Source organism: Peromyscus maniculatus, chromosome 1 (genome assembly GCF_049852395.1).
Source record: "Peromyscus maniculatus bairdii isolate BWxNUB_F1_BW_parent chromosome 1, HU_Pman_BW_mat_3.1, whole genome shotgun sequence".
Lineage (NCBI taxonomy): Eukaryota > Metazoa > Chordata > Mammalia > Rodentia > Cricetidae > Peromyscus > Peromyscus maniculatus.
Window position 1 is genome coordinate 164,930,691 of NC_134852.1, and position 25,618 is coordinate 164,956,308.

General features: G+C 38.1%; 2 protein-coding genes across 2 annotated transcripts; both read left to right on the forward strand.

Moving 5' to 3' along the window:
- The first annotated feature begins 1,628 nt into the window (after positions 1-1,628).
- On the forward strand, positions 1,629-2,582 carry Or5b21 (olfactory receptor family 5 subfamily B member 21). Its single transcript, XM_006994216.2, has one exon. The coding sequence runs from the start codon at positions 1,632-1,634 to the stop codon at positions 2,580-2,582; it is 951 nt and encodes a 316-aa protein (XP_006994278.1). The 5' UTR covers positions 1,629-1,631.
- A 16,331-nt stretch (positions 2,583-18,913) lies between these two features.
- Positions 18,914-19,858, forward strand: LOC102914396 (olfactory receptor 5B12-like). Its single transcript, XM_006994217.3, has one exon. It carries the CDS (start codon positions 18,914-18,916, stop codon positions 19,856-19,858), a length of 945 nt encoding a protein of 314 aa, XP_006994279.1.
- Positions 19,859-25,618: the final 5,760 nt, after the last annotated feature.

Genomic DNA, 25,618 nt, shown 5'->3' on the forward strand with positions numbered 1-25,618 from the left:
CCAGATATCCAGTTTAGCAAGAAAAAAGAGAGTATAAATTATACTGCCATGGAAATAATCTAATGCAAGATGGAAAAGTTCTCCACGTGTTTTAATTTACAGAAAATTATTTTGTTCTCCTTTTATTGAAAGTAGGTTCTTTTCTCATACAACATATCCTGATTACAGTATCCCCTTCCTCTGCTTCTCTCAGTTCCTCCCCACCTTCCCTCCTATCCAGATCCATTTCCTTTCTGTTTCTCATTAGAAAGGAATAGGTTTTGAAGAGATAGCAAAACATAAAATAAAATACCATAAAATAAAACAAAGACTATCATTTTGAAGTTGGACAAGGCAAACCACCTGAAGGAATAGAGCCTAAGAGAAGGCACAAGAATCAGAGACCTACTTGTTCATACACTCAAAAGTCTCATAAAAACAGTAAACTGAGAGTCGTATGCAGAGGAGCTGGTGCAGACCCATGCAGGCCCTGTGCATGCTGCTTCAGTCTCTGTGAATTCATACGAGCTTTCTTAGTTGATTTAGAGGACCTTGCTCTTCTGGTGTCCTTCAACCCCTCTGGCTCTTACACTCTTTCTGCCTCCTCCTTTGTATGGTCCCATGAGCTCTGAAGGAAGGGATTTGATGAAGACATCTCCTTTATAGATGTGTATTCCAGGGTCTCTTTCTCTGTGCATAATGTATGATTGTGGCTCCATATTTATTCCCATCTGCTATAGGAATATTCTCTGGTGATGGCCAAGTAAGGCACTGACCTATAAGTATAGCAGAATATCATTAGAAATCACTTTATCATCATTTTTTTTTAGGATCTTCTGTGTTTGGTCTTACCCTGGGTTTCTGGGCTATCTAGCCACAGATTGTTGGTTACCCAAGCCACCTCAAGTATGGGCTCCATCTTGTGGAGTGGGCCTTAAGTCAAATTAGATCTTGATTTGCTTCTCCCACAACCTTTGTGAAACCATTACTCTAGCATATTTTGCAGGAAGGACAGCATTGTAAACCAAAGGGGTTGTAGATTGGTTGGTGTTTACATTCCTTTTTTGGTAGTATTAGCTCCCAAGTGTTGATTTTAAGATAAAAATGTGTTAAATTCAAGGAGAGATTTTGGAGAGAGATATAGTGAATTCTATATATATTGATTTCTACAGTCTATGTGATTTAATTATGCACATATACAAGTTTCACAAAGTTTCTATTGAGATCATATTATTAAGGCAGAATGAAGCAGAGAAGGAAGAATGGGTTCACATTATTTTACTTCACAGTTTTCTTTTTCTGATTGTTGAAAGGTGAGTAAGTCTCAAAACTGATGTTGCCAGATACAACCACATAATAATGTGCATGCACATGCACTTTGAACTCGGAGATGCAGAGATAGATTTGACTTTGACTTTGGTTAATTAGGTATTCTCATTTAATATTGTGAAGTTATTATCTTTGTGGTCTGTAAAATAGGCACATTGTAGTCATCTCAAAGGATTTAACACTATAATAAAATGAAAGGGTAGAGCATGGTACATTTTTCATATATGTTAGTGTCCCATTTTTTTTATATCTTCAAAATGTCCTCTTTTATAGCTTCATGGCTCATTCTCTTTAAACACCAGGTAAAATTCAAGCTGACTGCAATGGAGAACAGCACAGAAGTGATGGAATTCATCCTGTTGGGGTTGACAGATGACCCCAAACTTCAGGTTCCTCTACTCCTGATATTTTTGTTCATCTACCTTGTTACTCTGATTGGTAATGGAGGGATGATGGTCATTATCTTCTCAGACTCCCATCTCCACACTCCCATGTACTTCTTCCTCAGTAATCTGTCCTTTGTGGACCTGGGATACTCATCCGCTGTAGCTCCCAAGATGGTGGCTGCATTGCAGTCAGGGAACAAGGTCATCTCCTACAATGGGTGTGCAGCTCAGTTTTTCTTCTTTGTGGGTTTTGCCACTGTTGAGTGCTATCTCCTGGCCTCCATGGCTTATGACCACCATGCAGCAGTGTGTAAGCCTCTTCATTACACCACCACCATGACAACGGGTGTATGCACCATCCTGACCATTGGCTCTTATGTCTGTGGCTTCCTCAATGCCTCAATCCATACAGCAGATACCTTCAGACTCTCCTTCTGTAGTTCTAATAAAATAAACCATTTTTTCTGTGACATTCCCCCACTCCTGGACCTTGCATGCTCCAGTACACACATCAGTAGGCTTGTTGTCTTCTTTGTTGTGGGATTCAATGTCTTTTTTACCCTCTTGGTAATTCTCATCTCTTATGTCTTCATATACATTGCTATTCAAAGCATTCAGTCTTCCGAGGGACGAAAGAAAGCTTTCTCTACCTGTGCTTCCCACCTCACCGCCGTGTCCATCTTCTATGGCACAATCATCTTCATGTACTTGCATCCCAGTTCTAGTCAGTCCATGGACACAGACAAAATAGCATCTGTGTTCTACACTGTAGTGATTCCCATGCTGAACCCCTTGATCTACAGCCTGAGAAACAAAGAAGTGAAAATTGCCTTCTGGAAAATACTCAACAATCTTTACCCTCCATCTTTTAGTGTGAGGTGGAAGTAGGCGGGTAAGTAAGGGATCTTACATCTCCTGAGCCATTAAGACTTTTGAAGTCTGAATATTTCAGTTCTACCTTCCCCAAGAATAGTGATTATTTCAATAGTATAAGAAGCAGCACTTGGAAATGTTTTCTTCTAGAGGATGATCTTCTGTAGAACAAACATAACCTGGGACATTTATGCTTTCTTGAGGGGTTCTCTTGACATTGTTTAAAGTAGATCAAAGCATACTGGTGAATGTGGTAAATTTCCGCTGCTCTTTTGTCTCCTTATTCAACATTGTTTGATTAGTACTTAACTTTCTAATACCAACAAAGTATTCTTCATTGTTTTTAATTATGTATCAGAGAATGGTAGGGCTTGGACTAAGAATCAGATGATTTAGGATCAAATCTTAACACTTGCCCTTTGTCTCCATTCACTTTCCTACTTCTGATTCATAGTTTTATGCTTCTGTATTCTCCATCTGCTTTTACCAAAGTGCTGAGATAACTTTGGTAGCAAGTAATAAGCTACTAGGAATAATTCAACAGTTTCAATAGATGACCGCCTTCAACTTTAACTTCAGTTCACATGCCTTTCTTTGGAGAGGCTGCCCTGTATTCTGTGCTTTTGGTTTCTGCCTAATGTATTTACCAACATGTGTAGAAGATTTGGAGAAAACTGGCAATTATTCCAAGGATCATGAAAAAAGATTTTTATCTTCTGAATTGAACTATTGCATTTTTTTCAGAACTATCAAGTTTGGCAAATCTAGTATAACTATGTATAATAGCCTTCTAGACTTTTGCTCTTATTTTTATTTTTTCAATAACCCCCCTCACCTCTGGCTAACTGTTGCAGTCTGGTATTTTTTAATTAGATTTTATAAGAATAAAAAAGTCTGCCTGAATTTATTTCTTAAAATAAGAGTGACTCAAAGATGCACAGTGCAAGCCTACCTACCCTCACTCATATCTTGTTCCATGAGCCAAATGGTGTGTGAAAATATGTCTGCATGAGAATGGAGTAGTGATTAATATTGCTTCTTACATATTAACTGCTTGATGGTGTTTATAGATATAATTAATGAAAGTCACTATATAGTCCAGAATTCCAAAATATAAACAGATTTTGCCTGAACAAGAGTCAGAGGCCCAGAATATTGGCTGGTAAATAATGTCCCCTAGACATGACAGGGAAATGTACCCATTAACTCTTAACAATATGGTTCTATGAATAAGACCAACATAATGACACTACCAGTTGACATGATATATACATGTCACAATATTAGTTAAGGAAGACATTGTGAGTTTGGGACAAAGGGATGTGGGAGGAGTTGAGTGGGGGAGAGAATGTGGTGGCAGTGATGTAGATAAAGTACTCATGTATAAAGTTCTCAAGAAGTAAAACTATAAAACGAGAAATAAAAGAGAAAAAAGCAGAGAGTGTAAGCAAAAATAGTAGTTCAGAGTAGACCTAATGTAATCATATTTTAAGTATATTGCAAGTTAATAATGTACAGTTCAAATAAAATACAATGGTGTCCGACAGAAAAATGAAAAACAATCTCAAAAAAGAAACCCCTCAAATGAAATACATTAAATTTCACCTCAAATACAAAACTGATTAATCTTTTTTAATTTTTATTTAATTTTTTTATTTATTTTATTTTATTTTACAATACCATTCAGTTCTACATATCAGCCACGGGTTCCCCTATTCTCCCCCCTCCCACCCCCTCCCCTCACCCCCAGCCCACTCCCCATTCCCACCTCCTCCAGGGCAAATCCTCCCCCAAGGACTGCGATCAACCTGGTAGACTCAGTCCAGGCAGGTCCAGTCCCTTCCTCCCAGACTGAGCCAAGTGTTCCTGCATAAGCTCTAGGTTTCAAACAGCTAACTCATGCAATGAGCACAGGACTTGGTCCCACTGCCTAAAACTGAGTAATCTTAACTGTGTATATAGAACTCAAAGTTTAGTTTTAGATTGTACACAGGGAAGCCTTTATATAAGAAAGACACCTCATAGGTCTTGTGGAGAACAAAGCAAAGAGGGAGTTTTGGAATAGGAGGCCAACATGTAGGGGACCTAACTTTCTTGTCCCATGGTGACTACCACAGGGAGACATAATAAGCTTCTGAATCGGAGATCTGGAGAACCTACATAGAGCTTGTCTATCCTCTTACCCACTGACGACCCCATCTATTCTTTCTCTACAATGTACCAGATACACACTGGATCCCACGTACAGTGCCCTGGCCTAATCTGGCCTGCCCTACTTGAACCACAACAGAATTTTAGGCTTCAGCCAGTACTCTCCCTACCTATTGCCCAAATAACAGGACACTTTCCCACTATATTCAACCTTTCCACCTAGCCAGATCTACCCTCACACTCCAGGTGTGGACCAGGGTGCATATCTTATGCTGGTATTATCCCCTCTGTTCACATGCCTTCATTCCACTCAGGCCATTTCCTACCTCAATATGATGGATTCACACACACTTGATTCCATATTATCTTTGCAATTTATCTTGCATGTTTGATGTAAAGAATACACGACTTTATTAAGACTTTATTTATAGCTGATGAGAATAAGGATTTCCTCCCAGCTACTGACAGTAGAATCAGCATTCTTGTGTAGCACTTGGATTCAAACTCTGTTTGAGGTGAGTTTGACAGAAAATAGCACTATAAAGGCCTTTAGACCATTAAGATAATGGGAAGACCCACACTTTTCTGCTTCTGCTGGGGTATAGATTAAAAAAGAAATATACTTAGAAACTCAATTTACTATGTACTATGACAGTTTAGATTTAATTTAATTTCTCATAGAGCTTTAAATGTCACAAGGATGAGGAAAGGTCTTGCACAGGGTTAGAGTAGAAAGAGATTAAGAAGACAAGAAAAATGGGGAGGAGGAGAAAGGAAAGTGGAGACAGGTGGAGGGAAGAGAAGGGCAGAAAGGACAAGACTGGAATTCATTTGATGCTTGAATAGCTGCTTTCCAGACCCAACTCCAAATCCAGCATTCTTCAGCTCCCATAGACCATGGAGAAAGACTCGGTTGTGAAGTGGATCCTGGGCTTTAAAGGCTGTCCATCCTCTGGAATGGAGGGATGATGGTCATTATCTTCTCAGACTCCCATCTCCACACTCCCATGTACTTCTTCCTCAGTAATCTGTCCTTTGTGGACCTGGGATACTCATCTGCTGTAGCTCCCAAGATGGTGGCTGCATTGCAGTCAGGGAACAAGGTCATCTCCTACAATGGGTGTGCAGCTCAGTATTTCTTCTTTGTGGGTTTTGCCACTGTTGAGTGCTATCTCCTGGCCTCCATGGCTTATGACTGCCATGCAGCAGTGTGTAAGCCTCTTCATTACACCACCACCATGACAACGGGTGTGAAAGGTGGATGTGTCTCCCCACTGAAGGACAGAAAAGGTACATCCTTCTGCAAGGTCTAGCCTGGTGAGTCTCCCTGAACTCCCCATCCATAGCTTCATTAAAGCACTCCAGATCTAGCCTGGGTCAAAAATCCAGTGCCCTCGGCTAGTTTGACCATCTCAACTTGCACTACAGCCAATCTCTAGGCTTCTTCCAGGTCCCATACTCATGCCCTGGCCTAGTCACACCACCCCTCCCAGTACTAAAACCAACCTTTAGTTTTGCCAAGATCTGCCCTACCTGAAGCCACCTACAGGTCACTTCTGCACTGCACTCTGCTTAGTAACCAGACTTTAGACAGCTTCCTCCAGGATCTAGTCCTGTAAGTTTCCCTGACTATCCCAACCTTTCTTCTACTCCAACTTGCTCCAACAGATTCAGAATGAAAGAAGTCCATATGCCCAGATATCATTGCAAAAAATACCAACAATATGAACGATCAAGTCAGTATCTTTTCTCTAAAACCCACCAGTACTGGAGAAATGTTGACTAATGAGGATTACCAAAAGTTAGAATTATAGGCATTGATGAGGGAGTTAATGGCAAGTTAATGGCATAGACCAGATCTTCAACAATATTATAGAAGAAATTTTCCCCAAACTAAGAAAATATACACTCATAAAGAAACCTATTATTGGTAACCCTTCTATATATAATTGACAAACAGGCTGAGAAGGAAAGAGATACATCACCCTTTACAATAGTCACAAATTATCTAAAATACCTTGGGGGAACACTAACCAAGCAAGTGAAGGACCTATATGACAAGAACTTTTAGTCCCTGAAAAAAGAAATTGAAGATGTCAGAAAATGGAAAGATCTCCCATGCTCATGGATAGGCAGGATTAACATAGGAAAAATGGCAATCTTACCAAAAGCAATCTACAGATTCAATGCAATCCCCATCAAAATACCAACACAATTCTTCACAGACCTGGAAAGAGTAATACTCAACTTCATATGGAAAAATAGAAAGCCCAGGATAGCCAAAAGAATCCTGTACAATAAAATAACCTCTGGAGGCATCATGATCCCTGACCTCAAGCTCTACTATAAAGCCACAGTAATAAAAACAGCTTGGTACTGGCATAAAAACTGACATGTGAACCAATGGAATTGAATTGAAGACCCTGACATTAATCTGCCTACCTATGAACATATACTTTTTGACAAAGAAGCCAAAACCTATTATTGGATTTAAAGAAACAGATTAACAAAAATCCATTAATAGTAGGTTATTTCAATAAGTCCACTTTCTTAAATAAAGAGATCATCAGAACAAAAAATAACAAAGAAACATCAGAATTAATTGACATCATGCAGCAAATTAACTTAACAGATATCTAGAGATTATTCCACCCAAACACCTTCATAATTCTACTCAGAAGTACATGAAAGCTTGTATATATAAACCACATTCTGGAACATAAAACAAATCATTACCAATTCAAAAGGATTGAAATCACTATTTATATCTTATATGACCTCTGTGTAACACACAAAATTAAAAAAGAAAAACCATAAACTTGATCAAAATTCAAGGAGTTTAAGTTTAAGAAGATAAACACACACACACACACACACACAGAGAGAGAGAGAGAGAGAGAGACAGAGACAGAGACAGAGACAGAGACAGAGACGGAGACAGAGCTTAAGAAAGACTTTAAGGAAAATAAATGCCTGAATTATGATAAAAAACACAAGCATAAGGCTAATGGAAATAATAAAGATAACCCAGAACTTGAAAATGGAATTCGGTGAAGAGAGAGAAACATTAAAGAAGACTCAACTGAATGAAATGGATTTAAAAAGCACAATAATACAATTTTAAAAACTCAAAGGAAAGCCTTACAAGCAGAAGAAAGACTATCATGACTTGAATATAAAGTAGAGAATCTAGACAAAGTAAGAAGGAATACAAGATAAATTTTAAAAACAGAAAGGGAACACATAGAAAATGTGTTTTTAAATCCTGATACTGGCTGATCAGTTAACTGTATTTGTACATCCAAAGTTGGCTTCTCTAAGGAAGTTAAATACACCTATGAAAACACAGGCAATCGATAATTCCACACCAACAAATACCAAAGAAGGGAAATGCACAACACTATCACCAAAAAGTAACAGGAATTAACAATCACTGGTCATTAATATCCCTTAATATCAATGGTCTCAATTTGCCTATAAAAAGATACAGGCTAACAAAATGGATACAAAAACAGAATTCATCTTTCTGCTGTATACAAGAAACACACCTCAACTTCAAAGACAGACACTACTTCAGAGTAAAAGGTTGGGAAAATACTTCCAATCAAATAGACTTAAGAAGCAAGCTGGTGTAGCTATCCAAATATCTAACAAAGTAGACTTCAAACTAAAATCAATCGAAAGAGAATGGGAAGGACATTACATATTTATTACAGGGAAAATTCACTAAGATGAAGTCTCAATTCTGAACATTTATGACCCAAATACAAGGGTACCCACGTTTGTAAAAGAAACATTACTAAAGCTTAAGTCACACATCAAACCCCACACACTAGTAGTGGGAGACTTCAACACCTCACTCTCACCAATGAACAAGTCTGCCAGACAGTAACTTAACAGAGAAATAAGGGAACTAACAGACATTATGACTCAAATGGACTTAATAGTTATCTACAGAATATTCCACCCTAACACAAAAGAATATACCCCACGGAAACCTTCTCTTAAACTGACCACATGCTCGATTACAAAGCAAATCTCAACAGATACAAAAAAAAATTGGAATATCCTCCTTTATAGATGTATCCAACCGTCTTATTAAATAAGAAACACGGAAACAATGAAAAGAGAAAGCCAAGAGGTCAGAGCTCAGAGCTAAAACCTTACCCTTCCTCCTGCAGTGGTCCTACCTCTCTGAAAGAGACCTACTTCCTGTGTGTTTGTCTTTATATAGTCTTTCTGTTCAGCCTTCTCATTGGTTGTAAACCCAAACATGTGACTGCCTCGTCACTGCCTGTAAGTACAGCCCTCCAGGTCTTAAAGGTGTGTATCTCCAATGCTGGCTGTATCCCTGAACACACAGAGACTTACCTAGCTCTGCCTACCAAGTGCTGGGATTATAAGCGTACGCCACCACTGCCCTGCTTTCCTATGGCTTGCTAATAGCTCTGACCCCCGGGGCAACTTTATTTATTAACATACAATTAAAATCACATTTCAATACAAATAAAATACCACCATACTCCTTTATCTTATTGAACTACCATGGCTTAAGGTCAGATTCCAACAACAACAACAAAAAATTACAGAAAGCCTACAATCTCATAGAAACTGAATAATGCTCAAATGAATCACCAATGGGTCAAGGAAGAAAGAAAGAAAGAAATTAAAGATTTTCTAGAACTCAATGAAAATGAATGTGCATCATACCCGAACTTATGGGATACTATGAAAGCAGTGCTAAGAGGAAAATTTATAGCACTAAATGCCCACATAAAGGAGATGGAGCCGGGCGGTGGTGGCACACACCTTTCATCCCAGCACTCGGGAGGCAGAACCAGGCAGATCTCTGTGAGTTCGAGGCCAGTCTGGGCTACCAAGTGAGCTCCAGGAAAGGCGCAAAGCTATGCAGAGAAACCCTGTCTCGAAAATCCAAAAAAAAAAAAAAAAAAAGAAGATGGAGAAATCTCACACTAGAGACTTACCAGCACACCTGAAAGCTCTAAAATAAAAAGAAACAAACTCACTCTGGAGAAATAGATGCCAGGAAATAATCAAATTGAGGGCTGAAATAAATAAAATAGAAACAAAGAGAACAATAAAAGAATCAATGAAACAAAGGGTTGGGTTCTTTGAGAAAATCAACAAGATAGACCAACACTTACCTATATTAACCAAAAGGCAAAGAGAGAGCATCCAAATTAACAAAATTAGAAATGAAAAGGGAGACATAACAACAGACAATGAGGAAATCCAGAGAATCATCAGGTCATGCTTCAAAAACCTGTATTCCACAAAATTGGAAAATCTGAAAGAAATGGACAATTTTCTGGATAGGTACCACATACCCAAATTAAACCAAGATCAGATAAACAATTTAAATAGACCAATTACCCTTAAGGAAATAGAAACAGTCATTAAAAGTCTCCCAACCAAAAAAAGCCCAGGACCAGCATTTCAAAGAAAAGCTAATACCAATACTCCTCAAATTGTTCCACACCATAGAAACAGAAGGAACATTACTAAACTCTTCTTATGAGGCTGCAGTTACCTCACACCCAAACCACACAAAGATGCAACATAGAAAGAGAATTACAGACCAATCTCGCTCATGAACATTGATGCAAAAATACTCAATAAAATATTGGCAAGCAGAATCAAAGAACACATCAATAAATATCCACCATGACCAAGTAGGTTTCATCCCAGGGATGCAAGGATGGTTCAACACACAAAAATCTGTCAATGTAATACACCATATAAACAAACTGAAAGAAAAAACTACATGATCATCTCACTAGATGCTGAAAAAGCCTTTGACAAAAATCTAACACCCCTTCATGATAAAGGTCTTGGAGAGATCAGGAATACAAGGAACATACCTAAACATAATAAAGGCAATACACAGCAAGCTGACAGCCAACATCAAATTAAATGGAGAGAAACTCAAAATGATTCCACTAAAATCAGGAACAAGACAAGGCTGTCCACTCTTCCCATATTTATTCAATATAGTTGAAGTTCTAGCTAGATCAATAAGACAACAAAAGGAGATCAAAGGGATAGAAATTGTAAAGGAAGAAGTCAAAATTTCACTATTTGCAGACGATATGATAGTATACATAAGTGACCCAAAATTTCTGCCAGGGAACTCCTAGGGTTGATAAACTCCCTCAGTAATGTGGTAGGATACAAGATTAACTAAAAAAAAAAATCAGTAAGCCTCCTATATACAAATGATAAATGGGCTGAGAAAGAAATCGGAGAAACATCACCATTTGCAATAGCCACAAATAATATAAAATATCTTGGGGGTAACTCTAACTAAGCAAGTGAAGGACCTGTACAAGTGGGATCTTTGGAGCCTAGTGCCTAAGGTATGACACCTTGTGCAGCCTTGGTGCTATGGGGAGGGGCTTGGACCTGCCTTCAACTGAATGTACCGGCTCTGCTGACTCCCCATAGGAGACCTTGACTTGAAGGAGGTGGGAATGGGGGAAGAGCTGGGGGCAGAGGCTGAGGGGCAGGAAGAGGAGGAGGGGGGATCGGTGGTTGGTATGTAAAATGAATAGAAAACTTCTTAATAATAAAAAATGAAAAAAGAAAACCATGACATCAATCCATGTAATTGTTACAGGTTTTACCCCATGGTCATTGAGGAAGTTTCTAAATATTTTGTTAACTTGAGAGAATATCATTGCTCCTACTAAGTGACTACTAACTTGTAGATGAAAAAAATTAATGGTCAAAAAAACCCTATACTTTGGGCTACTCCCTCTAACATGACGACTACAGTTAGGTCAAGTCCTCCCCTCTACCATGATGTTCCTGAATCTTAGAAAAGGGAATGCTTTTTGCAGTGAATGGTGGTGTAGGCAGAGATTCATGGCTCTACACATTATTGATAATAAGTGATGGGTAATGACTCAGGTCTAAAGGTGATATACTACCCTCTCTATGGACATATGTTTTTATAGTTCTGTAGGCTTCAGAATCTAACAATGAAGGTCCAGATCTGATGAGATCCTTCTTGCTGTGTCACCAAATCATGGAAGGCATCTCCCAAAGACAAAGCCTACATACCAGCCCAAACAATGAGATTAGGCTACTTTTTTTTATAGGACAGTAACAACAACAAAGATCTGGTATGTCAATACTGTTTCAATGGCATTTAAATTTGAATGGGTTTTGGAAAAACCATTTAAACTGTAGTAGCCTGCACTCCTTGATACTTAAATCCGTTAACCACTTGTCTTTTTTTTTTTTTTTCATTTTGTTTGGTATGATCCTTCATATACTTTTGGGAGACCACATTTAGGCTTTGCTGGAATATCTTTCTGTAGAGAAATTTTAGATGGGCCAATTTGAGCAAGACTGATTTTTTCTCTATCATTTCCCTATGTATGCACTTTAGTTTAAATCAGTTGTATTTGTATGTTTCTCAAAGTGTTTATTGTTTAGTTTGTGGTTTTTAATATAATATTTAAATATCATATTATGAGTGAAGGTGGTATTTGCTTTATGGGTGTCTGGGTTGGTTAATTTTTGCCATTATGGATGTAGTCCACTGGGATAAACTGACATTTCTCATTGGTTTAGACATTTAAGAAAACATAAGTGGATGGCGTCCTGAAACCTGCTTTATTTAGTAATAGACTCTGTGCACCTGTGTCTTAACTGTCATGTTGAGACATGGTCCTGAAAGACATGCTGAAGCTTCTTTTGTGCCTTTTCAAAGGAAATCATCACATGTAGTGCCAACATACCCATGTTCTTCCACAGAAGCAGAGCAGATCCCCACAGATGCTGTAATCACCTGATCATTAGTCAGCTGAGATAGTGTTTGTAACCCTCATGGGATATCTTTCTCCCTCCAGAGCTCCATCACTACATAACACTACATAATTTCCTCCTTGTTCCTGTTGTTTAACCTTTCAAACCATGACCTAAATACACTTGTCTTCATGTTAGAGGGAACAGCCCAAGGACTAGAGTTACTTAGACCATTCACTCATTCAGGTAAATGTTAGTAGTCACTTTATAGCAACAATGATCTTTTCTCAAGATGATATATTATTTAGAGCCTACAAAAATGGCAATGGGGTAAAACAATCACATAGACTGAGGTCATGATTCTCATTCTTTATCAAGTATAGGGGTTGTAAGTATTCTCTTATCTTCTTATAGTAAAAGTCTCAGACTGGATATTGTTCAAGCTGTAAGTGGATGAAGTGAGAAAAGATGAGACTAGAACATATATTTGTTGATTCCAAGAACACTAATAGCCCTTTTCTTCAATGTCTTTTGCCAACTTCCAGTGAACTCTTAGCCTTTGAAAATGAACTAAAAAAGACTCTCCAAAGAAAGATGTATTTTTTTTTTCTTCCAAGGACTGAATTTCTGGCTTGAGTCCTGATCCTACACAACGATGCTAGACTTGAATGTTGTGTTGTTCAGGGAGAAAGGTAAGTCTCTATGCCCTACCCACTGTCTTCATAAAGTTGTAGGGAGATGAACCATGGCAGTTGAAAGGCTGATCTTTGCCTTTTTGTATATTTGACTTCCGTATCTTTAATTTTACTGACCTGTTTCACATAGCTAGTATCAATGTGTCTAAATAACAATGAGTTTTTATTAGACTATATATGTTTAATGTGATGAATAGGAGAAAATAAAAGACTTTGATTCTTGTCTTTGCAAAATAGACTTCTGTGATTTTTGAGCAAGTTAATTGACCCTTTATCTCAGTTTTTTTTTTTAAATCAGAAAATATGTTAATATTAGTTACCTGGACTAATTCTACACATTTTAAATTTTTTTTTGTTCATTTTACATATCAACCACAGTTCTGCCTCCCATCCCTCCTCCTGCTCCCCCTGCCTTCCCCCACTCCCACTCCCATAATTCTAGCATTGTTGAATTGATGGAATAGGAGCAATATAAAATGTCATTGTAATCTTGGAGCTTGTCATCATTTAAAAAAAACAGAATGGGTAGAGATCATCAAATAGGAGATAAGTCAGGCCTAGAAGCCAGTTTTGTACATTATAATGCAATAAAATAGATATACATTTATGCAAGAAACAACTAATTGTGAAAATGCTAACTCCTGATCTATAGTTCTTCCAGTAGAAGCTCTTGTTAGTGGGTGATATAGTTTATGAACTAATAATTGATGTACTAAAGTGTATATGAGATCAAACACCAACATGTAGCTCTGAGACAATAAGAAAATAATAATTTCTGCTTGGTAGTGAGAACAAAAATAGCAAATAGAATCCATTGCTTTAGAGAGCCCAATCTATGAAGCCTCTGGAGGTTAGGGGATATGCAACATCTATCAGTAGAGCTGTGCAAGTCTGGAATTGAGCCCACAGTTTGTTGAACCACAGGGAGCAGCTGAGTGCCTTTGGGGAGAGTGGAGGAGCCAGCAGCACCCAGCACTATATGTGGCCTATGGGTGTTACCAAAAACATTGTTCCTTTTTTAATGTTGATGTTTTTTCAGGGTTTTGAGAATGCTATAAAGCACTGCAGATCCATTTCTTGCCACTAAACTGAATTTAAGAAATGAAGATTGTTTTAGGAAAGACATACAAACTGGCATTCAGATTTGATTCCCACATTCATGGTTTTCAGCTATCCATACTGACTTTAGACAATTTATTTAACACTCAGACAAATAATCAGCTAGTCAAATGAGTTACCTTCTTATACTCAGTTTAGGTTAGATATACAAAGTTTAAAATAGCATTTCTACACGACAGAGAGCTAAGATTTACTTTAGGAAGAACTTGGTTTTAGAGTTAACTTGTTATTTTCTTCAGCTTTCACTTAGGATTCAATGAAAGTATAATTCAGTTTTGATACCTGTGAATTGGTACTAATAATTCACATGACTCATGAATTCGATGATAAAGAAGCAGTTTCCAGATTGGTGATAAGAACACAGTACATATTAAATAAATGACTTGTACAGATAGTCTTGATCAATTGTGACATCAGTGTACATAAAATATCTGCATATATGTTACAGTTGTATAATTTGGACTTCTTGTGGGACTATTAACAGTGAAAGCAGGTGCTGTCTCTGACTCTTGTGCTGGCTTTTGAGATCCTAATACTCAAACTGGCTTGTCTCATCCAGCTTTTAATTTGATATACCATGTTTGGTTGATATCCATGGAAGCTTGCCTCTCTGTGAATAGAAATGGAGGAGGAATAGATGGGGTGGAGGCAGAGGGGAAGTGATGGGGACTGGGAGTATATAAATAAATAAAATAAATAAATTAAAGTAATATTAAACATTTTACAATTACAAAGCAGTGGAATTCTACCAGTATTTCTAATGGTGGAAGATGAGAGACTTGGAAGACTTCAAGAAAGCTTTGTACTTTCTGTTCTTCTTTGAAGAACGCATTGGTGTGAGAATAAATAGCATTTTGTAAAGGTGTTTTGCATTTTTAAAGTTTTCCCTGAGAAATAACTATGTAATACTTTAATCTGTAAGACAGTTTCCAAACCACACATGATGGAACATACTGAAATCCTGACATTCTGGAATCAAGGTCAGTGGGATTGGTGCAAATTCAAGGCCAGTCTGGTTAATATGTTTCAAAAAGGCAAAATGAAACAAACCAAAATCAAAAGAAAACTTTCTGTCATTGTAACTAATAATGACAAGAATACCAGTATAGCCCCAAAGAAACTTTGTAACTCTTTTTTTTTTTTTTTTTTTTGGTTTTTCGAGACAGGGTTTCTCTGCGTAGCTTTGCGCCTTTCCTGGAGCTAACTTGGTAGCCCAGGCTGGCCTCGAACTCACAGAGATCCACCTGGCTCTGCCTCCCAAGTGCTGGGATTAAAGGCGTGCGCCACCACCGCCCGGCGAAACTTTGTAACTCTTATTTTGTTCTTTTCTATTTATATTCTTAATTAAAAAATGAGTATAATTCATAATTTCCCCCTTCCCTTTTCAGTCCTTCCATGTTAAATGACCTTATTCCCTCTCTAAATATTTTTCCTTGTTATTGTTTCTCTCTCTGTCTCTCTCTGTCTCTCTCTCTCTGTCTCTCTCTCTCTCTCTCTGTCTCTCTCTGTCTCTCTCTCTCACACACACACACACATTCTTACACCCCTACTTAAATATTAAACATAACCTGCTAGGTTCATTTAGTATTACTTGTATGTGTGTGATTTCAGGGATGACACTTAGTATTGAATTACCAGTTTTAGGAAGCTTATCTCTGAGGAAGCTATTTCTCCTGCTATCGGCATTCCTTAGTAGCCTGTAGTTCTTTGTCTAGGGGTAGAGACCTGTGAGATTTCTCCCTTCCATGTCAGCGTGTCTATTTGTCTTCAGGTCTTGTTTAGCATATTGTTGAGGTATCATAGATAAAGTTCTGTCATTTTTTTTGGAGAAACAATCTCACATCAGATTTCTTGGTGCTCTGGATTTTATAATCTTTCTACCTCCCACTTCAATATTGTTGCCTGGGCCATTGGTTGAAGGAGTTGCATTGTAGATGTAACCATAGGGGCTTGGAACTTCATGATCAGCTCTTTTCCACATTTTAACCAGTAGTGGTGTTCTATAATGGTGTTTTTCTGTTGCAAAGAGACATTTCTTTGATGAGGGGTAAGACTACATTTATCTCTGGGTATAAGTATAAATATTTAGAATGCAGTTAGGACTTATTAGCTGCTTTAGTAAAGTGACAATAGGAGATGCTCCCCCAAGATTCATGATCTTACAAGCTCCAGGTAGTGGGCTAGGTTTTCAGCACCAAGCATGATTTCCCTACTGTTGAGCAGGCCTAACGTCCAATTAGAGAGCTGTTTGCTACATGGCTGGTATTTTGTTGTTGTTGTTGTTACATAGTCTATGGTTCTTGGGAGAGGCATTGTCAGCTCAAGTAGAGTAATTTCATTTAAACTTTACATGTATATGTAGATATATAGTTTATGTGTTTTATGTAATTTAGGTAAATAAATAATAATAATATAATTCCTTATAGCTTTTACAGACATCCTTAGTGTTATTTTGCCATCCTACTTTCCCCCTGTCCAAGTTGAAGTCCCTTCTTATTTTACGCATTTCTCCATTCAAATCATGTGCATTCTTCTACCCCCCATCTTTTATGTTGTATTTTTTATTTTATAATTTAATTTAATTTTACATATCAGCCATGGATTCCCTTGTCCTCCACCCCCCTCCGCCTTCCACCCAGCCCACCCCCATTCTCATCTCCTCCAGGGCAAAGACTCCCCTGGGGATTGAGTTCAGCCTGGTAGATTCAGTCCAGGCAGGTCCAGTCCTCTCCTCCCAGGCTGAGCAAAGTGTCCCTGTATAAGCCCCAGGTTCCAAACAGGCAGCTCATGCGCTGAGGACAGGTCCCAGTCCCACTGCCTGGATGCCTCCCAAACAGTTCAAGCTAATCAACTGTCTCACTTATCCAGAGGGCCTGATCCAATTGGGGGCTCCTCAGCTATTGGTTCAGAGTTCATGTGTTTCCATTCGTTTGGCTATTTGTCCCTGTGCTCTTTCCAATCTTGGTCTCAACAATTCTCGCTCATACAAACCCTCCTCTTTCTTGCCAATTGGACTCCCGGAGCTCTACCTGGGGCCTGGCCATAGATCTCTTCATCTGCTTCCATCAGTCATTGAATGAGATTTCTAGTACAACAATTAGGGTGTTTGGCCATCCTATCACCAGAGTAGGTCAGTTCGGGCTTTCTCCCAACCATTGCCAGTAGTCTATTGTGGAGGTATCTTTGTGGATTTCTGTGGACCTCTCTAGCACTTTGCTTCTTCCTATTCTCATGAGGTCTTCATTTATCATGGTCTCTTATTTCTTGTTCTCCCTCTCTGTTCTTGATCCAGCTGGGATCTACTGTTCCCCTAAGCTCTCTTTCCCTTGAAACTTGCCCTTCATTACGCCCACTCACATCCAGGTTGTTCGTGTAGATCTCATCCACTACCCCCCATTTTTTACAAAAGACTAAAATACCTTATTTTTATTGAGATATTTGTTTAAACTTGATTTCACATGTAGTAAACAAAGTTGGTAAAATATTTTGAGATAATTTCCAATATTTTGTTCAAAAATTGAAAAATATCCATCTTCAGTATTCATTCAAGTGGGTAATATTTAAGGAACAAAGTGTATCTTAATCACCTGCTCTGGATACATTTCCTCAAGATTAAAGACATCTGTATGTAAAAGCTAAAACCTCTGTCAATGTAGCAAAAGTTAAATACCATTATTTTCTAGATGCCTTTACTCCTTATATGTGATTTTTCTCCCATGTTTTCTTATTGTGATAAACTGCATATCATGTGGACTAAATAAAACCAATATCATTTTAGGCAAATTATGCTATAGTTAAGCATCTTTACTTATCATATGACAGTTCTTGACACAATGGAAATAATGAAAAAGCTGGAAGTAAAATTAATTCATTTTACCTCATTTTTATATAGTGTTATGGCCTGATTGTTTCCATCACCAAACTCATTTGTTGGAATTGTTACTTCCAAACTGAGATTCAGGATGTGGAGTCTTAGAGAGGCAGTTATTAATGAGGAAAGAAATCCTATGAATGGGACTAATGTCTAACGAAAAAAATGCTGGAGAGATGGTAGCCTCTTTTATCTTGAACAAATGGTCAAACGATGTAATCTGTGAACTGGGAAATGCCATCAGCAGACAATAGATTGCCAATGCCTTTGTTCTTGGACTTTCTAGCTGTCAGAAGAGTACATGATGAATTTCTTTTACTTATACTATGTCAAATTTATTGAATTTTGTTACAGCATACAGACAGCATCATGACTTTAGGCTATTCTGGTGTAGAATAAGGGATGACTTTGTTTTACAAAGATAGAAGGATTTTGATATTTTCCAGTGAGTAATATTTGATAATTTCATGGCAGACTTTTTTCTGGCCTCAATTCAGTCATCTGTAGAATAACTAGATTGAAATACATCATCTTTTCTGGGAAGCATTATGATCTACCATTAATTTAAACTTGAATGTTGCTGCCATGACTTGCTTATATCAAAATGCTGGAAAGGAACATTTATTTGCACAGTGAAAGAAGGCATGTAGAGGCAAGCAGAGTGCATCACCAGTCTCCCCTCCATCTCTCATTCTGATCTCCTTTCTCTTTGCTGCAGGGAAGCCACATAATCCCCAATGGAGAACAGTACAGAGGTGACTGAGTTCGTTCTTGCAGGGTTAACAGATGACCCAAAGCTCCAGATCCCACTCTTCACTGTCTTCCTTCTCATCTATCTCAGCACTGTGCTTGGGAACCTGGGAATGATAGGGTTGATTCTGCTGGACACACGCCTCCACACTCCCATGTACCTTTTCCTCAGTCACCTATCTCTGGTGGACTTTGGTTATTCTTCAGCTGTCACACCCAAAGTAATGGCAGGTCTCCTTTCAACAGATAAACTCATATCCCACAATGCTTGTGGCACCCAATTCTTCTTCTTTGTGGGCTTTATAACTACAGAAAGTTTCCTCCTGGCTGCCATGGCCTATGACCGCTATGCAGCAGTGTGCAAGCCCCTGCATTACACCACCACCATGACTACAAACACATGTGCTTGTCTGACCATAAGCTCCTATGTCTGTGGCTTCCTGAATTCCTCCATCCACACTGGGAACATTTTCAGGCTCTCCTTCTGCAAGTCCAATGTGATAGACCACTTCTTCTGTGATGCCCCTCCTCTCCTGGCCCTCTCATGCTCAGACACCTCTGTCAGTGAGATGGTAATTTTCTTTGTGGTGGGCTTCAATGATCTCTCCTCTATTGTAGTTATCTTGATTTCCTACCTGTTTATATTCATCACCATTCTGAGGATGCACTCATCTGAAGGACGCCAGAAGGCTTTTTCCACTTGTGCTTCCCACCTCACTGCAGTCTCCATCTTCTATGGGTCAGGTATCTTCATGTACTTACAGCCCAGCTCCAGTCACACTATGAGCACTGACAAGGTGGCATCTGTGTTCTACACCATGGTCATCCCTATGCTGAACCCTCTGGTCTACAGCCTGAGGAACAAAGAGGTCAAGAGTGCATTACAAAAGGCTGTGGAGAAAGCAAAATTTTCTTTAGCACTCACATTTTAAATATATAGAATCTGCACAAAGACATTTTTTCTACTTCTTGGTTAATCTTTGCTCAGTTCAAGAATTGGCTTTACTTAGGTGCAATCTCTACTAACTACTTTTAAACCTGTGTTAGATTTCACTATTTTATCTTATTTTATCCTGGGAATAATGGTGATTGAATCTAGTGCCTGGCACATGGTAAGCAAGTTCCTTTCCACTGACCTAGACCAGATGCCCATATTTGAGCATTTTAATTAATAATATTTTCTGTGCTCTGGAAATACGGTCCTTTCTCCTAAACAGTCAATTGTTGCTGTTGGTGTCATTTAGTGAATTCTTGGGTTATTTATTTTGTATTCCTTGTTGTGAGTAGCTAGCATTTCTTTTATTTTCTGAAATTATAATATAATTATATAATTTCTCTCTTTCCTTTCCTCCCTCCAAACCTACTATATACCTCTTTGCTTTTTCATTTTCATAGCCTCTTTTTCATTGTTGACAAACCCATATATATATATATATATATATATATATATATATATATATATATATATATATATATGTATAACACACACACATCTCCTGATTTGTCTGTGTAATGCTACTTACATGTATATTTTCAGACCTAATGATTTGTTATTGGACAACTAGTTGGTGTTCCCTGTGGTGATATTTTGTTTGTGCTCTAACAAATAAAGCTTGCTTGGAGAGCAGAGGGCAGGACCAGCCACTAGTTAACCATAGAGGCCAGGCAGTGGTGACACACACCTTTAATCCCAGCACTTGGGAGGAGGAAACAGGAAAAGATATGACTGGGCAGAGAGAGGAAGTGATAAGGCAGAGTGGAGACATGAGCTCATAATCCCCCCGCCCCAGACACCTTTTCAGGTTGAGGAGTTGGCTAGGTAGGAGATGACTGTGACTTGCTTCTTTGTCTCTCTGATTTTTCAGCATTTATCCTGATATCAGCATCCAGGCTTTTATTATTAAGACCAATTAAGATGCAGGCCACATCTGGCATTCAACTTTTGGGACACAATTTCATGAAAAAGCTGCTTGCCTGTGGCTTTGCAGCCACTGGCACAGACTGGAGTCACTACTCCATCGGCTAAGGCTTTTCTTTCTTTTCCTCAAGCATCTGAGCAAGTTGGGGATTTTCCGTTACAGCCTATCTGTAGCAAACTCCATAGGTTTTGGGCTCCTAAAACTGCAGGAGGTAGCCACTTTTGCACATTCCCCAGTGGGATGTGGGCTCTCCCTGGCCCCCTTCCTTGGGCTGCTGCCACACTAGGTAGCTGCCTTGAAAACTGCTTGGGCTTCTACTGTTCTGTGTGGAGCAGTGAGCTCCATACTTCACTGTCATCTGAATCACCATTGTTGGCAGATTTGGTGAGACAATTGGGAATTCTTAAAGGGAGGAATTAAAAGAGAGTTTTTCCCACATTAAAAAATGGGTGTGGACCCTACATGGGACTGGACTAGGCCCTCTGCATGGAGATACAATTGCGTAGCTTGATTGCTTGGGGCAGGGGCTGGCCCCGGGGAAGTATCAGAATCCAATCCCTGGTGCATGGGGGAGGGGCTTTTGGGAGCCTAGTACCTATGGTGGGACACCTCCGTGAAGCCTTGGGGCAGGGGGAAGGGCTTGGACTTGCCTCTACTGGATGTGCCTCCCCATGGGAAGTCTTGCCTTTTTGTGGGAGGGAGTGAAGGGTGGGTTAGGGAGGAGGCTGGAGGGGCAGGAGGAGGGAAGAGGGGGATCTTTGATTGGTGTGTAAAATGAATGAAAAAATTCTCTTAATAAAAAAAATTAAAAGAGGGAAACACTATTACAATGGAGGGAGTTAGGTTTCTGTATGATAATATACTGGTTGGTTTGAAATGGAAAATTAAATGAGAGACTAATTAATATAGATGGGATTTATGTAATGTCAATTATAAATATCTGTTTGATGATTTTTGTTTTATCATTTAAAAAGTTGGTTAATATGAGTGCCAAGATAAAAATTTTAGAAAAACTTGTTAAAACAGATCATAGAGATACTCAGACCCAGACAGAGGAATTCAAAGGAGAACCAATCTCAGCATTGCATTATAAGGTTAGAGAGGAACAGGAACCTTACAGGAATTGCCAAATGATAGATATCCCCAAGGCTGTGTAAGAGCTGACTGGACTCCTGTGGAAATGTCAGATTTAAGGAGATTCAAGGACGCTATAGTGTCATATGGCATGCATTCACTTTTGTGAAACAGATGTTAAACTTGTGGTCAACTTGTAATAGAATTATCCCTCAAGACTGGAGAGACTTTTTACAACAGTCTTAGAGCCTGGTCCTCAATTACAGTGAAGGACCTGGTGGAAAGATGAGACTAAGACCATTGAATAATGAAGTAGGGCTAGAGGTAAATAGCCCATAAATCTCCCAAGACCAACTTCTTGGAGAGGGAGATTATGCTAATGTAGAAAGTCAATCTTTATATGATGAGTGCACCCTGGTTTTATGCCGAATGGCAGCCTTGAATGCTTGGGACAAAACTCAAGAAGTAGGAAAGAAAACTGAGTCATTTACTAAAGTTATAGAGGGCCCAAAAGAAACCTTCACTGATTTCTTACAAAAATTGACTTAAGCATTAAATAGAATGATACCAAATTCAGAAACTAGACAAATAATAATTGAATCTTTGGCTTTTGAAAATGTGAATGCACAATGCAAAAGGGTAATTAGGCCATTAAAGGCAAGATCAGCAACTTTAGAGGAATGGATCTGATATAAAATTAATATTCAATCTCATGACCATGATGATGCTTGGATAGGAGAGGTGATTTCCAGAGGTTTGAAGAAAAATTGAAATGTCAGGTGTTTCAATAGTGATAAACAAGGTCACATAAAAAGGAATTGTAAACAAGTCATTTCTAGAAACAATGCTTTTTCTAAGAATAATGCCAACAGAACATCCTTCCCTTCTGGAGTATGCAGAAGGTGAGGCAAAGGTGGATATTGGACTAATAAATATAGATCAACAAGGACAGTCAAGGTAATCCTTTGCCATCAGCAAATGCCTTGGGGGTCCTCTTGCAGGCCCCTATATCAAATTCGATTCAGTTGTTTCCTGTCATCATGGAGGAAAGAACCTAATGCCTATTGTAAAAACCATACTGCTCTGGATGATAGAACAGCTATAGAAGAAAGAACAACATTTTCAAGAGAAACTATAAATCAAAATTGATAATGATTAGATTTTAACAATAGAGAACTCTTGATTAGAAGAGGTGATAGCTCATCAAACAGCATGACCATTCAAATTAAACTAACCTATAAAACTAACAAATGCTTTTCATTTGATCAAATATAATTTGCTATAAGGGAGCCTCCCCAAAATTAGGGTTGGGGAACAGTTTTATTTTTGTCTTTTCAGGAGAACGAAGGAATCCAGCTAAGGAATCTGAAGACCACTGGACAAAAGAAACGTGAAGAAAACGGACAAATTATTTTAAAAAATGTCCCAAGAAAAAGAATAATTTTGCCTATTGATATATCATGTTTTCAACAGCATAAAATTTCATAAATCTTCCCAAATGTTTGTTTCTGATGTTCTCTACAGACACATAATACAAATGATATTTTTGTAGTCCCAATTCAATTAACACTTAAAGCTGGCTTTGAAGTTGGATGTGGCTTTCTCCTCTAAACCCAAGTATATTGTTAAAGTAAAATCCAAAATCTTTTTCTCATGTCAGAAGAGTCACCTGATATGGGACAGAAGAAAAAACAAAATTAGGGACTATTTTGTTTCCACTAATCTCATGATCCTTTGGTTTTATTTTGACTCTTTTAAAACTTTTATTAAGGTATAAATTTTATCTAAAAGTTTATAGGATTAATATATATATATATATATATATATATATATTAAACTTTTTGTCATAATATTAATGGTCATATAGAGTACTAACTAATTTTAGAAAAAGGTTTCATCTAGCTTCCTGTACATGATTTCAGGTTTGAGTCAGGTAACTAGAAATAAAGTTTTTGTACTCTGGAGGTACATAAAAATTTTAATCCTTTAATTTCTTTGAGATCATCTGCATATGACATTTAAAATGTTTAAGTATTCTGTAATGAACCATGACCATGCCTAACAGTGATCTTTGAATTCTCCAAAAGGATAATGGGGACCCACAATGATGATTCCACCAGGACTATGAGAGTACTAAGCTGAAAAACCATCTAAAGATCAGATTTGGACTACCAACTGCTCAGAACAATTTTGAGGTGGCTAGCTGAGATGATCCAGCCTCACAGACTACTCACAGACTTGAGACAAGCCCTGCACTTTCCCATTATGAAGAGACTGGACAACAAATGATACAGCTACCTCTCCCAGGACTTAACAATTAACTCAAATTTTTCTTTTCAGGATCCCTTAAAGATACTATCACCCCCAAACAGCAGGAAGTAAATTTAAGAACACGACACCCACATTCTCAAGAGGTGGAGTGGGTGGTTTTTGTCTTTTAATGGGTTATGGATATTTGTCATTGTTTAGGGTGGTTGGTTACAAGTTGTTATTGGTAACAGTCAGGAAAAAACCTGAACATAGGAGATTAGATTAATGTTCTTTTTTGAAAAGAAAAAAGGGGGGAATATAAAAATGATAGGACAAAAGGGTAGATTATTGGATCTACTCTGAAAAGTAAAAAGGGGGATATAGATATGATATGATAGAATAAAGGGGTATATTATTGAATCTACTTTTAAAAAGCAACTACTAGTTTTAAATATTTTACATTGGCTTTGATTTTTGTATATTGATACAAATTTGAGATCATTTATGTTAGAATATACTGTATATATATTTCTACTCTTGTTCAAGATATTGTACCTATATAACTCACTTAACAATGTAATGCAAATTTCTAGTACTTGGAAGTTATTATTACAAACTATTTAGGATAACAAAGAAATACAGGTTAGTAGTCACCTATTACAATCGAATTTGTAGTCATGTTAGGTATATTTTCAAGGTCAAACAGAGATATAATTTAGATAGACAAGTAATCTTCAAACACTTCAGAGATCTACAGAATATGGCATTTAAAGTGTTTTAATATCATAGGTTCTTTTTTTTAAATGACAGTGGGACATATCTACTCCTGGAAGCACCAATCTACTTCAAAAGATGGGTATCTAAGAAACTCCATATGGAGTTTACTTCCTTTGTGGCAAAAATTAGCCATGGGCAAGAAAATGACCTTGCCTCCACTGCTGACAATATGCTGTCCAAATGGGACAAGCAGGGCAGAGAAGAAAGGATTTCTGAACTTTGTCAAGACAAGGTAGGACAGCTCTTCAGAAAATCCTACTTCACAGAAAAGTCTGTCAGACATGCTATGCCTGTAGGCTGAAGATGGATGCCCCCAAATTTCCGAGGAACCTTGGGTGACTGTCCAGGCAGACAGCTGTTTCTGTCATTTCTCACATTTTTTGGAAGTCACTTGCTTGCACTTCCTGCTTACTCAGGTAATATTATTTCCTTCTCGGGTCTATGATGGAGTTGAAGACTTTATAGTTATAGTTATCATTATAGTTTTCCTTGTTACCAGATTCAGAAAAGAAATTCACTAAAGAGGTATAAAGTGTATAAGACTGAGAGACATTAAAAGACAGTTTTGGTAAATGCAAGTTAGAATAGAAAATGAATTAGGTCCAACCTATTGGACTCACCAGGATAGGATAGATATGGAGTATTTTTTTCTGAATTGTCATTTGTTAATGG